Source organism: Schistosoma haematobium, chromosome 2 (assembly GCF_000699445.3).
Source record: "Schistosoma haematobium chromosome 2, whole genome shotgun sequence".
NCBI classification, from domain to species: Eukaryota; Metazoa; Platyhelminthes; class Trematoda; order Strigeidida; family Schistosomatidae; genus Schistosoma; species Schistosoma haematobium.
The window spans coordinates 40,008,498-40,030,701 of NC_067197.1; the positions used below are offsets into that span (position 1 = coordinate 40,008,498).

The 22,204-nt window shown below is 32.5% G+C and overlaps 1 protein-coding gene across 1 annotated transcript; it reads right to left on the reverse strand.

The window, feature by feature from the left end:
* Positions 1–1,746: 1,746 nt before the first annotated feature.
* On the reverse strand, positions 1,747–21,771 carry MS3_00006944 (uncharacterized protein). Its single transcript, XM_012941687.3, has 5 exons — positions 21,561–21,771; positions 19,390–20,365; positions 12,883–14,533; positions 9,755–10,342; positions 1,747–2,519 (listed from the first exon to the last, which is right to left on the reverse strand). The coding sequence occupies exons 3-4, from the start codon at positions 14,300–14,302 to the stop codon at positions 10,188–10,190; spliced, it is 1,575 nt and encodes a 524-aa protein (XP_012797141.2). The 5' UTR covers positions 14,303–14,533; positions 19,390–20,365; positions 21,561–21,771; the 3' UTR covers positions 1,747–2,519; positions 9,755–10,187.
* Between the last annotated feature and the right edge of the window lie 433 nt (positions 21,772–22,204).

Genomic DNA, 22,204 nt, shown 5'->3' on the forward strand with positions numbered 1-22,204 from the left:
TATCGGACTTTTCAGGAGTGATGATTAATGATGATTGAGCTAAAATGAAATGGTTCATATTTTCAAATCATTTCAATCCGTGGTACAGTGCAACAATCATTCACTTTCATTTATGATAAATATCTTACTCCAACCACCATCTAATCTCACAATAGTGCACGCAGTTTCGAGTCACCTAGGCTGGTGGCTACATTGCATCATGGTCGATAGTATTCGATCTGCACTGATAAGGACTAGACACGCATGACATTGATCACCACCCAGTGATCAATCAATTGTGATATCTTAATTAGAACCCAGTCATTCGCTGATGATCAATTGATTATTGATTTCATTTGATTTATTTTAGAGATTGAACTTAACCTTTAGAACAAATAAAAATCATTATGAATTAAGTATAATTTATGTATATACCGATCGATTCAAAGAAGTAATGTGCTTCTTTTTAATAATAATCCCTGTAAATAAACTATTATAGTGAGCTAAATAGTGACTTACTAGTTATATAATATGAGTTTTGGTGAATTGTGTTCATCAATCGATTAGTTTGTGACCTCAGTGACTATTGTTCGAATATATTTTTTTTCTATGTTTCATTTAATGATGATTCAATTAAGAATTACAGTTTACTGAACAACTGTTTGGTTGTGTGTTGTGTTTTTTTTCGTACCATTAAACTTGTGAGGGTTTATAACGATTTATCACATAGATAATTTGATAAAGTCATTTCTCTAAGTTTCATTCAATTAAAGATTATTTTCGTTAAAACACACATACACACTGTGAACATAACCAGTTATTCCTGGTATGAAATGTAAACAAAAATTACATTTTCAACTACCAAATATGGATATCATCATATATTGGGTAATGTTTAACAGTGTAATAAAGAATTAACATTTAGAAGTGTTTGAAACTCATCACTTGAGAGTACCTGTGATGGAAGCTCACGTAGATTCCATAAAAATCTCTTGCAATTTGCTATATATACTACTGATTGTTAATAAATGAATCATACAATAACGTGTCAACGAGGCGAAACAATAGGAAATGGACAAGTTTGAATTCAAGATCAATAGTACAGTGTTTCACGATGAAAATCAAGACAAATAATGATGAAACATGTAAGATGTATAATGATTGAGATTGTTATTCACCGTATATCTTCAGAAGTCTACAGTATAACTAATCAATAATACTACGAAGGTACGTCTTAATAAACATGGAGCCAAATACCAGATTATCGTCCAATAGATTACTGATTTAAAGTAGCCACACAGCTTGCTCAACTGGTATGATGTTCACAATCATTTGAAAGAGTTTGTATTTTCCCGCTGTTGATTAATATTTAAAATTAAATGTTGATCATCATACTGCAATCATAATAAATATCCTACCCAACAATAATCAGGCTGAGGGCTATCTGTACTCAATTGTCCGGTAAATAAAATTGTAATATTTGAAGTGATAGATCATGGATTCAAGTCTCAATAAGAATATCAAAACTGAGATACATGACTACTTCTAGGACGAAAACTGTTAAAATCAAAACGAAACAAATCTCCCAGATTAGATTTTTGATCAATATACAAAAGCATTAATAATAATTCGGAAAAATTAGAAACGTTAAGTATGTCATTTTCCAAGTCTTCAGTTTTAACATACTGAGAAGTAGTATTAATATCAGTATTAGTATCAGTATTGATAATAATGATAATAATGTCATTATTATTATTAGTAGTAGTACTAGTGCGAGCAGTTGTAGTAGTAGTCGTAGTTGTTGTTGTCCAAACAACAGTCGTAGAATATTTCATAAGACCAGCCGGTGTAAATTTAAATACTTACATTCACAGTTAATTAACACAAACACTGAATCTACCAAAAAGCCATAAAGTGAATTGAATTGAAATCTTCAACATAGTGACATCATTAGTTTACTACAAGAACAACATCATAAGAAAATGAAATTAATTGGTAAGTATATTCGTTTGTAAATTGATAAATACAAACTATATAGTGCGTTCATGAAAATGAAGTAAAATGATCACCAGATTAATGAAAATCTCATTGTTCAGTCAGCTGAATTGTACACCTTATCAATACATCATTCATAGAAATCAATAGTCATGAAATAATTACTAACATAACAATTGATGACACTAGTTTGATCAGTCAATTCAGTTAAAATGATAACATTATTAATAACAATCCTATCAGTTCATTTTCTCTACTCTATTTTCAGATCATTCATCATTCTAGGTCAAGTGTTGTAAATAATACAATCCATATAAAGGTCAATTAACAGGTAATATATGAACACTAGAAAAAAACTATGAAAACAACAATTATTGATTCATAATTACACAAAACTAATAGTTTACATGTATCACATCCTAATCTAGAAACAAACGTTTATATCAGTCAATCACTACTCACAATTATCACTGCATTCAGTGATCGAATAAAGATGTATTAGTACAAATGTGCAATAATATCAATCGATCAAAATGAAGTAGAACCTGACACATTTGTAGAACTTCTCAAGTTGACACATCCAATTGGCAAAGTGACATGAAATAATCAAACGAACTCACAGATTAGGAGATGTAGAAACATAACTAATAATGATAATAGAGAAGATTAGACATCCAACATACAATTCGAGAAGAAACTATGACGAGACAATTCATGGACGATTTAGAAAGTACAAATCTAAGAGAAAACGATGAGTAAATGCTTGTGCAACATTATTATCGACTTTCAGTGATGTCATTTACAGTCTCTAACCATTCATTACGATAATCGAGCAGGTAGTCTGCACCTACTTATACGCATCATTTTAACGGTTCGCAACATCATGGACTAATGACATGATTTGGTTTGGCCATCCACACCATTCTTCAATAACACTTAACATCTTCCATTCACATTCTTCAGCAAACCGTACCAGTATCAAACATATGCCTTTCCATTACTGCTTCTCAACAATTTCCTAGTTAATTCCTGTCCATGATGTGAAACTACAAAATCAACATCTTCAAAATAATCACCATCCGATATAGGTGTAGTGTCAGGCAGAATTACTCCAAAACTCAATTCACTGCGATCTACATACTAGATTGTGGAAATAACACACGCAAATGTTGTTCAATTAGTTCAACTCAGAAAATGATGAGAATGCAACGAACACACAACGGTGGAAATGAGTCACCTTCAGTAGATATTCAGATTTTGTAAAATCAATAGAACAAACATGTACAAACTTGTTATTTTCTAAAGTTACATTTATGAGCTTGTGCATCATATGAAAACATTGATTTATTGAATTACACAAATCAATACTGAAAGTTCGGAGAACGATAATAATTAACATCTATTCGACTATGTGACTAAGGCTGAAACTATGCATAACTCCCATTCAGTTTGTCGTATCCGACACTTCCCATCATTCCTCCGTTCATCGAGTGGTTGGTTGTTGCCTTATTAGAATGTCACTTTCATTAAACATTTGATTTTATTCTGTAACATTCAGTATGTTTGTTTCTGTCGCAGGAAGATCTCAACAATTCTAGTTACTCAAATGTGTGTTGATAAATTGTGCAGAAACACACATTTGAAAAATAGATACAAATGAACTGGAATTCACAGCATTACACAAGTCATTGATTATCTGAACTGAGTAGTTGACGGGATAACGAGATGGTGTTTGAAGTGAATGGTAGTGTCTTGGTGTACTAGAGTGAGCATGAACTCGGATGTAGGTATGTCTATTGGACGAGTCATTAACAAGACGAAACTCATATTCTGAATTTCGCTGTTAGTCATCATTCAACTTTGTTTATAATGTTTTTGACTTGATGGTAACATTGTGTTAATCCACTTAGGAAGATGATCTTTTGGAAAGAGACTGATTAGTTGCAAACCTGGACGCCAATGTGTAGATTCAAAAAATCAGTATAAATGAATTCAGTAATATATTTCGTTAATCACTTTGACATCAAAAGTGAAATGTTGACAAATCTATATTTATTAGTTAAATATTGATTTTTTATTTGATTAAGTAATTTAATTAATTAATCAATTAATTAACTAATCTTGTTAATTATTTATTTTCGACACTAGTAAATAAAAGTACAGTAGTGTGTTCTTCATCGACTTATAGTTATTTATATATCAAAGTATGTAATGATGAGAATAATGAGAACTCGAAAATATCCTGTTCCCACTTCTGATTCATTGATTTTCCAACTGTAGAAATGTATCCATAAAGTGTTATCCGAATTCAAATTTGATAAACTATGTAATTGTGAATATGAACTATGACTAACACCCCGAGCGTTTTTATAAGATGCTTACAAATTATCACTAATCTAACTAGTACATAATTCAAGTTGAATTATAATGGTTGTTCACTTGGAATTGTTTGGCTTGTATCTTCCCATTGTTATTTAGTACTGCAATTGATCAGTCTGTTATCGGCATATGTGCATACTGTGCGTATGCCTCGATATTCCCTTAAATCACAAGCTTTTTGTAAGCAATGATGGATAGTGGCTAGCAGTAGAATCCAGGACGCGCGTTTCATCCTATTTTCGTCCTATATTCACCCCATTGCACATCCAGGTGGCTATCAGGACCCAGTAGCTGAGTGGATAACCCGATGGCGTTTGAAGTGAATGGTACTGGGTTCGAGTCCCAGAGTGAACATCAACTCTGAGATGCAGGTACATCCAGCTGACGAGTCCCAAATAGGATGAAACGCACGTCCTGGATTCCACTGCTAGCCACTATCCATCATTGCTTATAATGGTTGTTGTTAAGGTTTTCTATGAATCAATTCTTTGAAAAAACAGACGTTTGTAAATAAAATTCATGTGTTATGTATATCAGGCAATGAAAAAAGGTACAAAACTGATCGAAAATACTTGTAAATGAATGACAATTAGCTAATGGGAATATAAGAAGATTATGCAACAATCTAGCACCAAATTTTATTTCCAGTTGTTTGCTTAATCTTATGACAGTATTTTCTTTAATCTAAAGCATAATGTTACTTACATGTTGTATGCTGTTCACTCGACATTTATTAATCATTGTACTTGTAAAAAATAACACATATGAACTATCAAGAATTTGTTGTTTGATCCATCAGAATACTTGTAGAGCTGACAAGATTGATTAGCAATGATTAATTGAGATCTGAAACTTATGTTTGAAATCAATTTTATAAACATTTCTGTGAGCTGATAAAGAATGTCTCCAATGTGATTAGGTAGAAATGAATTATTATCGGTTGACTATTGATATATGATGTGAACCTATATACGGTATCTGTATACTGTCTATACAATAATGATTATGTGGTTAAGTTCACTAGAATTTCGAGGGTGCGTTGTTGTTTCTACCTATATCTCATCATTTCGAATTAATCTTAGATACTTGTGGAAAACCGATAAAAATCTGAAGAATAATAATCCCAAAGAATGTCAAATATAAATCAAAAGTGTTCGTTTGTAATTGAAAAGGAACATGTTATGTAACACGAGCTAAATCTTGTTGAACAGGATTATTAGTAAACAGTTAAATAAACGGTAGCCAATAAAGTCAGAACGAGGTGTGGTTGGGAATGTGTATATTTTTGCACAGTAACCAGTGTGACATGAGAATGACGTACAGGAACATAGTGTTTAATTCAACGAAATTCCTTAATCATTATAGTGTTTGTACAGATTGAATAGAATTATGAAGAATTACAAATAATTATAAAACTTATTTACAAATTAAGTTTGGTTTAGCCACCCCCATATACTCTTAAAAAGAGGAAATTCAGATGAGTTTATGGGCTAGCTATAATAATTAAATGCATTATTCACATAGTATATAAAGTCACTAGCTATATATCCCAATCGGACTCAGTCTACCTATGAATACGCATGAAATGTAAATTAGTCGATATTTAGTTAGATAGATTACTAATGTTGGAAGCACATGATAATTTCTCAAAAACTTCATCAGAAGCTGGGATGATTTTTTGAGTATGTTTCGCTCAGTTACCGCTCTTTGGAAGTGTTTATGAAAATTCCAGATGGTGAATTATTATTTGTTATATTGGTTGAATAGTTATCGGATATTTTTTTGCCAATGTAAGATGTATCTCAGATGTTTCTAGTGTCTCAGTGTCGTTCTTAATCCTATGAATAGCTTCATTTTCTGTATGCAAACTACGCCTCAAAAGAAAGCTTTCTAATGGGGCCCGTAATTTTGTTCTCATTTAGATCGAACGATTTTGCCGAATGGGCTCACCAATTTAGGTGGCTCGTGGATCTGACTCCATTTAGATTGTACGAATGCTTGTTATCACCTATCCTCGTATATAATTATCGACTTAAATCACGTTAGTCAATAACGGAATTTAGATAAGTCAATTAACGAGAATGGCCTTTGAATACATATATTTTGTATGTAAAGTGAATGTAATAGAACAAAGCAAAATTACGCTCAGGGGAGATGGCTGGTAAGCCAATTCATTTCTAGCCAGGCGTTACGCAATATTTATAGGCAGACAAAATAAACTACAGGCATGTGATGATGAGACATGAGATATGAAGTGTACACACATATACGCTCATATAAAAGTAGTCAAGATTGATAAGTGAATAATTAACAAGGTCAAAATATGACTCAAGTAGAATGAATAGATTGGGCTGTCCGAAAGTTAGAATAAAGTATATGGGCTTAACATAATAACTGACACTACAGCTTCTACCATACTTTCCTGATTTTATTTTCTGCTCAGAGTTTGAAAATTCTGGGATCTGGGATACCGTCAAATTACCAGTGTCTAAGACTTCAAGTACACAATGTGTCGTTCACGAAATATCGTTTTAAAACTTTGCTGTGTGTTCATCAAGAATTAGAAAAGGATAACAGCTATCTGTTTGAATAGAATCAAGACCTTAACAAAAGTGATCGATAATTCCAAGTCATTCGAACGAAACAACAGTAAGAAGATATATATTTAAAGAAATTTCTTTTAAAAAAAAGATAATGTTTAACCAACTTATTAGAAGTAGATTATATTAATGAACTAAAAAAAAGATCAGAGGATCACATTGACGGAATTCCTACCGATCGTAAGTCAATCAAAGTAGATGAATATGCGAAAAGAAAATTATCTTACATTAAAAACACCTTAACTATCATGGCTTATATTAAGTGAATTCTACTTAGTGTTCATACAGCCTTTAGGTCATTTCACTTATGTAGATAACTAGTTAGATGGTAAAATATTCCATAAAACGCGAATATAATAATAATATTTGGAGGACTCTAGAAACAACTATAATTCACATTCTATGTCCGAATATAGTTAGTTTGTTCAGTAATTTAAGGATAAAATTTTTAGTAGTTATCATACATTTTCTAAGTTTATAGGACATAATTACTCCGAAAATTCAATCTGACAGTAGGTAATAATAATAATAATACAATTAATCATTTATTACTGCCTAGACTTCCGTCTAACAAATAGATCATAATCATATAATTAGGTCAACATATTAATTATTTCAATCGGAAGAATAAATGATGGATTCAGTCAAATTTTTTATGACTTCTTCATTTGAAATTTCTATTAGTGATTATTATACATTGATTTCCTGATTTCTGTTGAAAATCAAATCGTCAATGCGTCCTGCTGAGGCGTCTCACAATAGGACGAAATAGCCGTCCAGTGCTTCCAGGTTTTCAATGGTGGTCTAAGATCAATCAATTCATGATCTCAATCAAAAACCTAATAAGCTCAACAACCCTATATTGATTATTTTAAAACTTTAGTACAAAATATTATGTTCATAGCTAATAGATTAAAAATACTCATTCCATTATGCCGATCACAACTGTTTTCTTAATCTAGTGGTCGAATTTTCATATCATGATGATCCGATCGAGATATATTCGTTGGAATGCTCATTCGTGAAGGTCCTACCACTCTAAACAGGTTGGTTGTGGAGTGATAAGATTAAAAGTAGCAAACTTAAGGTTCAAGGTTGAGGTTATACTGTTGGCTGTTCAGAGGTGTTATAACATTGATATACTGCCCCCAGACAACTAGAACTTACAGAGATGCCATCTTTTCACAATGGAAAACGAGGGTTGGAAAAGGTTAACTATTGAAATGACCCATTTTATAAGCCCCCATAAGTTCCCATTGCTAGTGATAAAGTCTGAAAATTGTGCAGCTAATATATCAAGAACCACTTACAAAAAGACTGTGTGACTAATCTAAAGCAGCTGACCACAGTTGGACTATTCGGTCACACTCCCAGGTTGAAGAAAGTAATAACTGGTAAGTTTTATATACTAAGTTTTGTGAAGATGAATTCGATTAGTATGACGATTTTAATCACAACCATATACAGATCATTTGAAGAATTACTGAAAATGAAAGAGAAATCGACAAATGTTTCCCCTTGGTTTGTAATTTGCCAATTGTATGCATTAGTTATTATTCATAAGACATTGCATTTCTCCGAAATTAACTGTCAAACGTCTGAAAACTGATTAAGTAACTTGAGTTCAACTTTACTTTTTCATGTGATCCTCATCATAAATTGTGATCGTTTACTATTGTGGTTTTTGTGTTAGATAATCAATACAATGTATACCAATATAATGGATCTTGTTAACTCACATGAATAAAACGATTGAATTTCAATACTCGGTCTGCCTACGACAGATTTTAAACAAGTTTTACACAATTTGTTAGGTTTCCTTTTATTCTAATTAATCATATGATTACTTTGGTGTGAAAGTAGTGTATATTTGTATGTATGTATGTGTGTGTGTGTGTGCGCGTAATCACTATGATGTGAAACAGTCGAACATGTAATGTTCTATCTTATGAAAATAATCCTACCCAAATATTTGTAACTTTTGTTTATTCCATATGTTTGCAATGAGTAAATGAATGAGAACGAATTTTTCCTTGAAACTTGAGAAAGCACTGACTTCGATTTCATAATAAGACTGAATAAGTGTACAATATGGATCTACGCTAAAGTAATGTAAAACAACTGTTTCGTTTTCTGAAAGGTATCATATAAATCACCACATTAAACAGTTATCCAAAAGATCATTGTGAATTGTTATGACACTTATTTCTTGAAGTTCTTATAGGTAAAATTTTATGACACTGTGTTTTCAATGACGTTAATCAGGATAAAGTAACTATTAAGTCCTTGATCTGTCTACCTGAAAATATACTGGAAAGAACTTGTCTCAATATAAGTTAAGACCTTGAAACGAGAGGATAACTAGTTAAACCTTGAGGCTAGAAATATGTGACATCGAATTGAGACTAACGAACATTTAATTGAGTATACAATAATTTGCATAAGTTTGTTCAATCAATTCAGTTAAAATGATAACATTATTAATAACAATCCTATCAGTTCATTTTCTCTACTCTATTTTCAGATCATTCATCATTCTAGGTCAAGTGTTGTAAATAATACAATCCATATAAAGGTCAATTAACAGGTAATATATGAACACTAGAAAAAAACTATGAAAACAACAATTATTGATTCATAATTACACAAAACTAATAGTTTACATGTATCACATCCTAATCTAGAAACAAACGTTTATATCAGTCAATCACTACTCACAATTATCACTTCATTCAGTGATCGAATAAAGATGTATTAATACAAATGTGCAATAATATCAATCGATCAAAATGAAGTAGAACCTGACACATTTGTAGAACTTCTCAAGTTGACACATCCAATTGGCAAAGTGACATGAAATAATCAAACGAACTCACAGATTAGGAGATGTAGAAACATAACTAATAATGATAATAGAGAAGATTAGACATCCCACATACAATTCGAGAAGAAACTATGACGAGACAATTCATGGACGATTTAGAAAGTACAAATCTAAGAGAAAACGATGAGTAAATGCTTGTGCAACATTATTATCGACTTTCAGTGATGTCATTTACAGTCTCTAACCATTCATTACGATAATCGAGCAGGTAGTCTGCACCTACTTATACGCATCATTTTAACGGTTCGCAACATCATGGACTAATGACATGATTTGGTTTGGCCATCCACACCATTCTTCAATAACACTTAACATCTTCCATTCACATTCTTCAGCAAACCGTACCAGTATCAAACATATGCCTTTCCATTACTGCTTCTCAACAATTTCCTAGTTAATTCCTGTCCATGATGTGAAACTACAAAATCAACATCTTCAAAATAATCACCATCCGATATAGGTGTAGTGTCAGGCAGAATTACTCCAAAACTCAATTCACTGCGATCTACATACTAGATTGTGGAAATAACACACGCAAATGTTGTTCAATTAGTTCAACTCAGAAAATGATGAGAATGCAACGAACACACAACGGTGGAAATGAGTCACCTTCAGTAGATATTCAGATTTTGTAAAATCAATAGAACAAACATGTACAAACTTGTTATTTTCTAAAGTTACATTTATGAGCTTGTGCATCATATGAAAACATTGATTTATTGAATTACACAAATCAATACTGAAAGTTCGGAGAACGATAATAATTAACATCTATTCGACTATGTGACTAAGGCTGAAACTATGCATAACTCCCATTCAGTTTGTCGTATCCGACACTTCCCATCATTCCTCCGTTCATCGAGTGGTTGGTTGTTGCCTTATTAGAATGTCACTTTCATTAAACATTTGATTTTATTCTGTAACATTCAGTATGTTTGTTTCTGTCGCAGGAAGATCTCAACAATTCTAGTTACTCAAATGTGTGTTGATAAATTGTTCAGAAACACACATTTGAAAAATAGATACAAATGAACTGGAATTCACAGCATTACACAAGTCATTGATTATCTGAACTGAGTAGTTGACGGGATAACGAGATGGTGTTTGAAGTGAATGGTAGTGTCTTGGTGTACTAGAGTGAGCATGAACTCGGATGTAGGTATGTCTATTGGACGAGTCATTAACAAGACGAAACTCATATTCTGAATTTCGCTGTTAGTCATCATTCAACTTTGTTTATAATGTTTTTGACTTGATGGTAACATTGTGTTAATCCACTTAGGAAGATGATCTGTTGGAACGAGATTGATCAGTTGCACTGCTAAAAGCAAATGAGAAGATCCTGACAACCAATAGAATAAGTCTTCTAGTATCAGCCAGCTAATTAAATTTCTAATTACGAATGACAGGAATTGAGTTTCAAACGAAATCAAATACTTTGACAAACAACTCTTCGAAGTGTAAAGTAAAATGAGTTGACTTTTTACATTACGAACTCCAATGCTAATTACTTCCATTTAGTATTTGAGTAATCGAATTTCATTTAATATGACTGTGCAATGTTTTATGGAGTAGGAGTAGTTTGGAAGAAAACTATGGGTGGCCAGACTAAAACATGGCACAAATCCATGAAGTCACTGACAAGTAGACTGAGTCATGTTGGTAGGTGTAGACTATCTGGTTGGGGACAGCGAGATGATAGCAACCGATGGTTAGAGACCCTGAATGACATGGCTCAAAATCGTTTGCGATGGCGCAGGTGCATACACTCTTTGTGTTCTCCCAAATTTTGATCTCCTGCCTCCTCCTTGTCTCTTTTTTTCTCTTTCCAAATTTATTTCGCTGTATTATACTCCTTGAACATCTTAAAACCCTAATCTTTCCGATTACTGCTTATACTCTTACTATCTCTACCACTACGGGATTTGAATCGATAATTGTATCTCTGTGCTAATGTTGTATGATGTACGTACGTACGAAGTTCTTCGTTGTTACTGAGTAATTGACTGACTTAATATAACTAAAGTATATAGAACCGGTGTTCATCGATCATAGAAATATCAATAAATATATCCAAACAAGCCCTCATTTATACTCACACACATATGAAACTAAACATCTGTGCAGTTCTATATAGAGATTATATTCAATTTCGAAACGTTATCAAAGCAGATACTATTTAGAAAAAAACAAAAACAACAATACAAATAACGAATACAAAATGTGTAATAAAGAAACAAGTATGGTAATCATGAAAAGAATGTTATTTTCCTTTAAACAAGAAAAGAAGAAGAATTATAAATGACATTAACAAGAATTGAGACAGTTGTAGTAAGTAATTGTTCCCCTTCATTTCCAATGATTAACTCTATCTTCTTGTTATTATTACTATTAGTAATAATAGGTCATTTGTTTCCTTTTTTCGATTTCATCATTAAAAGAAAGGTGATGATTTAAAAGAAAGTCCTGTCCATAAATCCAACATTTCTTTGTTTAAATTAAACTCCAAAGCTTTGGTCATCTTTAACAATCTATTTAGATTCGTTTATTTCTTCTTTTTTTTTGAAAGGCTGACATTTTCTTTGATGGATATTACATCAAATTATTATTGGAAGTTACATGTCACTTCATGTGATATGGATATACATAGAATTTGTTTCTAATAAACAAGCGGAAAAATAAATGAAAGTAATGTGCACTTCGTAGAAAATAAAAAGATGGAAACATTGAACCATTTAAAAGAAGAAATTAACCTTGAAAATGATAATCAATTAATGAGAATAATCAACATAGTCATTATAAATTGTGTAAAACAAACAATGTCATTGAACATTGAAATTTTGGTGCAATGATCAATGAAACACTCACACATATACATTAATATTTTTATAACTGTATAAATTTCAATTGGGTCTGTTCTTATAAGATTTCATGAATATTATCATTAAAACTATACAAATAAACTGATGATGACAAGGAAGAAATTTGAAATAAATGGTGACCGACAAAAAAAGTGAATGATTTATGCGTGACTGATGTTATTACTTGTGTGATTGTTGTTAATAGTAGTATTATCATTATTTGTTGTTGTTGTTGTTGTACAAGTATTGGAGCAAAATGCAAAAGAGAATATACTAGAACCAGCTACAAAATAGGCAACATTTTTACTTGATTCATTGGATAAACATTTCGAATTGTATGTTGAATATAGTAGACGTATAGGTTTCGTTGATGGACGGGTAATACGATACAAGTTCGGTTTCTCTTCATTATTTACCCAAGTAATATAAGAAAGTGTTCCATTCTCTGCATCAATCACCAATAAACGATCAGCATCGAAAGCAGTTATTCTACCTGGTCTCAAATCAGCAAAATCCCATGAATAAGCATGTAACCATTCACGTGCACTTTGTTTTAATTCACCAATAGGTTGACGTCCAGGAAATGCTAAAAGTCTTCTTGTAGGTTGATAAATATTTTCTGTATTTTCTGTAGAATAAAGGATACGTTCAACAGAAGCCCAACAACAATGACCAGCTGTTTCTTGTGTTACATAATTTGGTTTATAGAAAACAGACTCTTTACCCATTGTAATAGAGAATACTCGACGTTCAAATCCTGGGGTTAACTTACATATTTGTCCTGGCGAATCAATATTCGATGAATTTACTTCATTGATTGAAGGACAAGCAAGCAATAAATGATCATCATTAGTGTCTACAGATAAACCAGAATAACGTTGATATGAATAAGTACGACTACGAGCAATTTGTTGACCATTCAAATCAAATTTTGCCAAAATCCATTTCTTTTCTTCTTTCATATTATCAGTTTGTATAGTTCCAACGATGTAGAGGAAAGCATGATTAGTTTTAGTAGAATGAGCACATAATTCATGAGGTAAAATATTTCCAACTCCAGAAGAATGAAGATGTAAACAACCCTTGTAATGATTACTTTCAAATTTATGATAATTTTGATCATTCCAATCACTTGACTCAACAGAAATTAGAAATATATATGGTAGATTTTCTAATCCAATATAAATTATTTTATGATCTGCAGCTAGACATGTGATTTTTGGAGATTCATTAGGCGAAAATGTATCTGGTAGACTAGCATAGCGAAGAATACCTTTGATTAATTGATCACCTGGATAAATTAACTTTATATCATATAATTCATCATCTTTCGTAGAAGGAAATCCTAATTTACTTTCGTTAGAAGATAATAATCCTGTATGATCTGTTGTCTCATCAATACCGACTAAACGGTTTTCTATAGGATTATTTCCGGGTATATACATACTGACAATATGATTCAATCGATTACGCAGAGATTTACCAAATGGTCGTCGTCTAACTGGATGAATAATTCCTTGTTCCACATTACTATTTGAATTATCATCACCAATCATATTGTCTACAGCTGCAAGACTTTCATAAGCTGGAGGTTGTAATTGCATTTGTATCACCAAAGGAGGAACACTTGATAAAATTTATGAAAACTTAGTCCGTTTTTGTAAATCATGTTTCTTTCATGGATTAAAAACCAATCATGAGACAGAATTGTCAATAATAATCTTTTTAGCCAATCATTTTGACGCTCAAATTTATACGGGATTCCATTGGTTTATATGAATTAATTGTTGTTGAGATAGCCTATGACGATGAAATCATTGAATTCTTTCTACAGCCTTCCAAATAAACATGTATAATTATTTGACATAGAACTATTGAATGTGATGAATCTTTGATTTTGGAAATTATATTGGGTTGATGAGGTGATAATTATCTATGTGTATCTTGGACGCGAAGTTTCTAAAACTTTGTCTTACAGTATTATCTATTCATGTTGTTGTTGTTAAGGTCTGAATTTTAAGTCTCTTTTGATATATTTGCATTTCGAACGAACTGCCTTGATATTACTGTCGTATCGCAAGTATTTTAAGTAAATATGTACAGTAGCTAGTGGAATTTAACTGATGTGTCCCAAATAGGACGAAACTTGTGTCCTGGATTCTGTTGCTAGTAACTTTCTATCTTCGTGTTATAATGATGACAATGTAAACTGGTTAAATCAGAACTCAAAGTTGAAGACATTTAATTAACTTTCTTTTCACATATCGAGTATTATCAGTCAAGAAGCTGATTTGCAAAGGAATTCATACGTGTTGTTATTTACCAGGAAGAAGTGGCTCATAGATTTTTTGAAGTTTAAAATCCTTCGTTTGGCATTACAGTAATAAATGTGTAATGTTTTAACAAAATGCTTATATACCGCTAACTGTATAACTTCTACGAAACAAGACTGTTATACAAGAATGTGTATGAAGACTAATTTATCTATCAACCACGGATTGATATGACATCAAAAATGATAGTGAAATAAATATATCATTTTAAACGTTCATTCAGTGAATAAATTTGAGTGTATACAATGAGGAGTAGTCGACGTTCAATAACTAATAATTCAATGTGTATATATCGTTGACATGGTTCATTCATAACTGTTGTGAACAGGAAAACAAGAAGCCCTGACAAACTACGAAAGCTATTTTCGGGACGTTACTCCATTTTATTCAAAGCTTGTAAAACATTGACATTTAATTTTGTCCCTAATCTATTCTACAGAACATAAGCTTTTGTCCGATGTATGATTCATTGCCATACCCTTTTTCGTTCCGAAGCTATTGTAATTTAAACAGTATTTTGCACCCTATTTTCTACTCTAAATCCCAGCTTTTCCTAATTATCGTACATTGTGGTCGGGTTATTCACTTATTTATTCATGTACCTTTTTACACTAATCCGAACTGAACTGAAACCAGGATATCAGGAATAGATCAAGTAGTATTCCAGTTGTCTTGTCTTCTCTCACTCGCGTGCTTGTCAGCCAGTCAGGTGATAGAATAGTATTCTCTCTACCCCATTTCGAACTCACGCATACTAGCCTCAAGGTCAGGTCGGTCAGCCTATCGCGCCAAGGTCTTAATCTGGATTAAATAAGTATCCTCAGCACCAAGAGTGGGTAGACAGACCAAAGGACATAACAATAACCGTCAAATGAAAGTAGTAATAGTACTATTACTCTTCCTCAAACATCAAAAGTACATTTTCATTTCGGAGCTTTTAGTGAAGTGTAAATACACTTTTTATTTGTTTTTAATATTGATGAGTATGCTTTCTGCTATTATGTTCCAAAACGCACAATAAATGAACTTAAAAAATCGTAATACTTTTGAGTTTCACCTATGAAATAGTATGCTCAGTATCAATGTCAAGTTTTTACCAATATATTATTCAAATTCGCATAGCTGATATCCTTTGTAACATGACCTGAGATAAATATTTTTCTCTTCATTCTATGACAATCATTGTTTCCAATATATTTCTTAGTTAATGACGTATAATTGTTAACGCTTATCAACCCTTAGGTTTTAATTTTCAACCTGAGATCTTAGTGACCGATAAGGTTCGTGAGTTGAAAGCATGATTTGTCATTCCCTCCATCTTTGAGAGATATTATAAGTTACCTATTTCACTCATTGTTCCTTTATCTCTTATATTGTGATGTTGCTATTTCAGTGTACAAAAATTATTCAATTTGTGTAACACTTCTCATGTTGACATTTTTTAAAATCACCAAGCTATCTGTTTTTAAATAAACAGAAGATGTCAGATTTAATATAAATGTTCACAAATCAAAAATTTGGATAATCTCAGCCGTATGATTTAAAGAAAGACCTTACATACTTGCTGTAATTATCTCCCGGAGTCATAGGTGTTTACTTACTTCCATGTTTGACTTGTCTAATTTTTGTTATATGTAATCCTCTAATCTAATTACCCATCTCTTTATTTCATACTATTTAGTGAAAGGACAAGTACCATTAGGAACTGTAAAGATATCTTGACCTAAACCAATCGATGGCATTGAAAAATGGATGCACATTATCTCTAATTAACTGAAGTTAGATATGTAAACTATTTGATACCTGATAAGTTTTCTAAAGACCAAGCGCTCATCGCAAGATCTGAAACCCTTAGGTTTGATCTCCAGTGAGGTCTTAAATACTATCTGGATGTCTAGTGCTTCTCGGAGACGTTTATCTTTTCGTTCGTATTTATTATTTAAATATTTGCGATACTAAACTGGTCTGTTATCAATTATTCCAGTATTCTATCATTCTTTCTACATTTTTTTCTGTACATTTGGTCTCTGCATCCACTTCCCAGTAATTTCTTACCAAATTTGTACCTTGGCTACAACCCTGTTTATCAGACCCCAAAAAAGTTTTTCGTCCATTTTCGAAAGTCTGTGTGCCTTTACCTGTTGACTTTGGATATCGCTCACTATTATTAACTGAACCTGTCTTATCTGAAATCAAGTAAGTTTGTTGATAAATACTACTTAGGTATTCCTTCGGTAACGAATCTGCATCTCACCATGAAGATAATTTACGATTACAGAGACAATTATTTGAGAAAATTTTCTTCCAACGAAGTTGGGGTATTGAGACTATAGTTGGTTCTTATCGAAGTTCTCGTACTTAGCACTCATGCGCGGAATCTGGTTCGATTTCTTCGTATCTCAGCTCTGTTGACTTGTGATTTTACATGGACAGCTGGCGTTTCAGAATATAATGAGGAGTATACCAATAAGAGGTAACGATTCTGTTTATTACTGTCATTAATAAATAAACTTTCTGTAAACTCGTACTGCTGGAAACAATTTCTCTTCCATATGAGCAACTGTTAACAATAAAATGTTATCCTTCACAATCATTCGTTCATTGCTGATCTTAGTAATTAGTTTATAAGTTTACTGATAGTATTCTAAACTTCAGGTATTGACCGTCAACTTATCAACCGAAACATTCTCTATGTGTATGAATTGATCATTGAGTAACTAACTAATGATGTACATATAATATATGTTTCTTTTAAAGAAATTTATTCTCGCCCGTAAGTTAAAACTAATATAAATTAGGTTTACAGTCAGATATACTACTTTTAGGCTGTCAAATACTTGGTTGATCTCTAAAAGGATTTAAATTAGTCACCAGTTCATAACCAAATACTATCCTTGATAAATGATTGCTAATCTGATTCTACTCACCAAGCCGAATTGCTTAAATTTTATAGCCATAAGCAAATTAATGCAAGAAAAACATCATTTATCTAACTTCTTTCAACACTTAACTTAATTAGACTGAATTATGACAAATATTCCAAAGTTATAATCATTCATTATAATTAATTACACCACGTAGAAATAATGTAGTGTTTAACATAAATATTTTTCTTCCAACTTAGTCCCAATTAAAATCCTCATAGTGAAGTTATTTTTCTTTGATCTGGGTGGTGTAATCGTAAAAACTTTATTGTTTTTCTAGACAATATAATCAACAAAAATTTTAAAAAGAATCCGTCTATTAGAATTTCTTTACCCGATCTGATACAAATCTTATGATAAGAAAGATGATCAACTCCCTAAACTACTTCACTCATTATAATTAGATTAAACATTGACACAAACTAAGACATGAAGCCATATTCTTGCATAGTTACCCAAAATATTAAAAAAACTGCTTGATTACTAAAGTCATAGCCATCTGATGATAGTCTTCATATAAAGGATTACTTATTGTGATCTGGTATCATTTGAATAAGTATTACATTCTATGAAGTATTGGCTAATTACTTTTCATTAAGTTTTTGGTTGAGATCATCAACCGATTGACGTTAGGCCACCTTTGGAAACCTGGAGGCACTGGATGGCCGTTTCATCCTATTGTGGGACGCCTTAGCAGTGCGCATCCACGATCCCGCACCCCGCGAGATTCGAACCTAAGGCCTTCGGTCTCGCGCGCGAACGTTTAACCTACTGGACCACTGAGCCGGCATCTAATGGTGATAGTGTCTAACATCAACCAGTCCACGAAATTGCGCGACCATCTTCCATTGTACTGAGGTAGATACCTGTCTCTGCCCGACATGGATTAACTCCACTGGTCACGGCTTCTCACTAGAACTCCGAGAATTCCCTCACGAAGCTAGTCACTAGTGAGCACATGTTAATTACTAGTATAGGGGTTGTGGAGATTATTAAGTTTTTGATTGAAATCATGAACCGATTTATGTTTGACCACCTTTAGAAACCTGGAAGCACTGGATGGCCATTTCGTCCCATTGTGGGACTCCTCAGCAGTGCGCATCCACGATCCCGCTCGCGGGGATCTCACTCATCACTTGTAGGATAACGTTACTATGTAATCCCATCAAACTATGTTTGCTCATGATTTATTAGTCACGTATGTACTTTTAATTTGTTTTTAACTCTTCAATAATTATTTTTTTAGACTTATTTAGTGGATAAAAAGTTTATAAAATCTTAAGTGTATTTTCATATCTACAACTTTCATTGTGTCGTGATTACTGAAAAAGTAGGTCACTATTCATAACACTCTAATTTCAATTTTTCAAACCCAATAAAACACAGATATACATACATTGAATAAGATAAGCAATTGAATGTATAGAAACTTACCGTTTTAGTTCATTTAACAAATATATAGCTTTGAATTCTGAACAGTCATGAAATTATTGATAAAGAGGGGTGGGAAATTGTTGTAATTTGTTAATGAAATATTTTCAAAGATTGACCTCAGTTGATAAACCATTGAAAACCAGGAAGAACTAAACATCTGTCTCCTCATAATATTGGGTTCCATGGTGTGTACCCATGATTTCAACAGGGATTAATTTGGAGAACTGGGAATCTCGAACTGAACTCAGTCTGTAGTGAATACCAGAAAATTGCAAGATCAAGTGATTTTTCATACTGGAAATGTGAAACTTGTCGCTACATTTGACTGAGATAGCTTCTGTACTGCTTTTAATGAGTATTTGTCCAACAGTTCGTTCATGTTTTTATAAATATAGTTCTAAGTGTACACATTCGTTTGACCCATTAATTATTATTACATCTTTTACCGTTCGTAAATTGAAAGTTAATTAACTATAAATATGTTATTCAAACTTAGTAGTTTTAAGGTGGTACATTCACTAATGAGGCCCGAAGATCATATGTTTAATCTCTGGAAGGGTCACAGGTGTGCAATGCCGAGGAATCCCAAACTAGAAAGTAAACAGCTATTCAATACATCCTGAATTCCACCGATCATCTAGCTAAAAGTCAGTCAAGGGTATGAAGCATTTTCAAATAAAAGTCCTATTTACTATTTTGCGAATAACCCCGTATATATGAAGCATAAATCCAAATAGTTATGTTTCAGTAGACTTCAGTTACCATATAAATTCATATTATACGCCCTGAATAATATGTTTGAATAAAAAGCTATAACAATCATCCGTGGAGTGGTGAGGGTGTACAGCTGGGAAACTTCAAACAGGTATGAGATAGTTTACTTAAGCATTACTCCAAGGTTTTCGAGGTTTCTTTTATTTAGCATGGGATCATGACAGAAATCCTCTTCAAGTTGTACAAATCTTTCGAGGAAACTCTAGTAAATAAGAAAACAAATGACAATCTTTTCTGATTAAATCGAATAGTATTTTAAATCTGAAGTATTATTGATTTCAGCAGTTTAAAAATCCTTATAGAATAAGAACTTCCGTCTAAATTTGATCGAATAGTTTTCCAGTATTTAGGCGCCGAATTAATGTGAGACATTAAAGAGGAAAAAGCTTTTCAAGGAAAAGCTTGAACCAGATTGCCAGGCGAAACGTTGGATTTACTTCAAAATTCATTCGCTGAGATTTTACAAATAATTTTTTCCTCTTTAATCCCCATAGAATATTCAGAAATGAAGAATATTTGAGCGAACAACTGTTTTCAATAATTTCATCAGTCCATAATTATTGTGATATTTTACAAAGGCCAAAATAAGACATGTACTAATGAATTTGAAAATGTTCTATGTTAAAAATAGTGAACGTTTGCATCTGTTACGATACAAATACATTCCTGGAGTTCTAGTGAGGAGTCGTGACCAGTGGAGTTCAACCAGGTCTGTTGTGAAATATCAGTTCACTGAAGACAATGGTGACGGTGGCGCAATTTTGTGGATTAGTTGAAGTTATACATTAACACCGTTGGATGCCGGCTCAGTGGTCTAGTTGGTTAAGCGCCTGGCAAGAGATTGATAAGTCCTGAGTCCGAACTTCGCGTGGGGCGAGATCGTGGATGCGCACTGCTGGAGAGTCCCACAATAGGACAAAACGGCCGTCTAGTGCTTCCAGGTTTTCCATGGTGGTCTAGCTTCAATTAGCTCATGGTCTCATCTACTAAAAATTATTGAAAACAATTGTTTGCTCAAATATTTTTTTCATTTTTGAATATTATTAATTTCATTAGTTTACTACCACTCAAGCAAACAGTCCTATTTAATCCTGTATGATTAAATAAAATTTATTCCTTCAGAATAAATCTACCCAGTCACTACTACATTATGACTAATTTTTCTCTAAAAATAAAACAAAGTATCATAGTTGACACGACAGACAGATGAGTCAACTACAAAGCAATTGGGCGGTTTGACTAAAACTGAGAATAAAAGACAAATGGATTAAAGAAACAAAGAAATACTCATATACAATGATTATAATGCCATTTATGTACAAGACGGTATTATATTCAAATAGAGATGAGTCAGTTAGTTAAACAGTCAAACAAATATCATCATATTTAATACTCACCATTGATTCAATCAGCGAAGATTAACGACGGTTATTATTTGTTAGCTAAATTGCTATCTATAAATCACGATTAATTGTATCTGAAATAATAAAAGATTCAATAAACAGTACAATGGAAATAAGAGAGTCATTGAAAACTCATTTTTGGAGATTCGTTACAACTGATTCAGTTTATAATGAATATGAAATGGCTTTCTTTGCAACAATGTTGTTAATATAAATAATGGCTCACATTCTGTGAAAGTTAACTTAAGTTGAATTAAAGGCCAATTTGTTCAGTTGTGATGTTTCGGTTTGTACATAATTGTCTTTTAGTATATAATATCTTCACTTAAGATGACAACCACGTTTAATTTTCACGAAGTTATCTATTCATAGCTATTAAAGTATTATTACCAGAATGGGTTTTGTGGAGATTTTTAGAAATTTCGCGCGCGAAACCAGTAGGTCTTTGGTTCGAATCCCGCGGGGTGTGGGATCGTGGATGCACACTGCTGAGGAGTTCCATACCAGGACGAAACGGCCGTCCAGTGCTTCCAGGTTTTCCATGATGGTCTAGTTTCAATTGACTCATGATTTCAACCAGTGATATTAAAGTATTGTTGGACATATCTGAGATTCCTATTTCATCAAATACATACTAT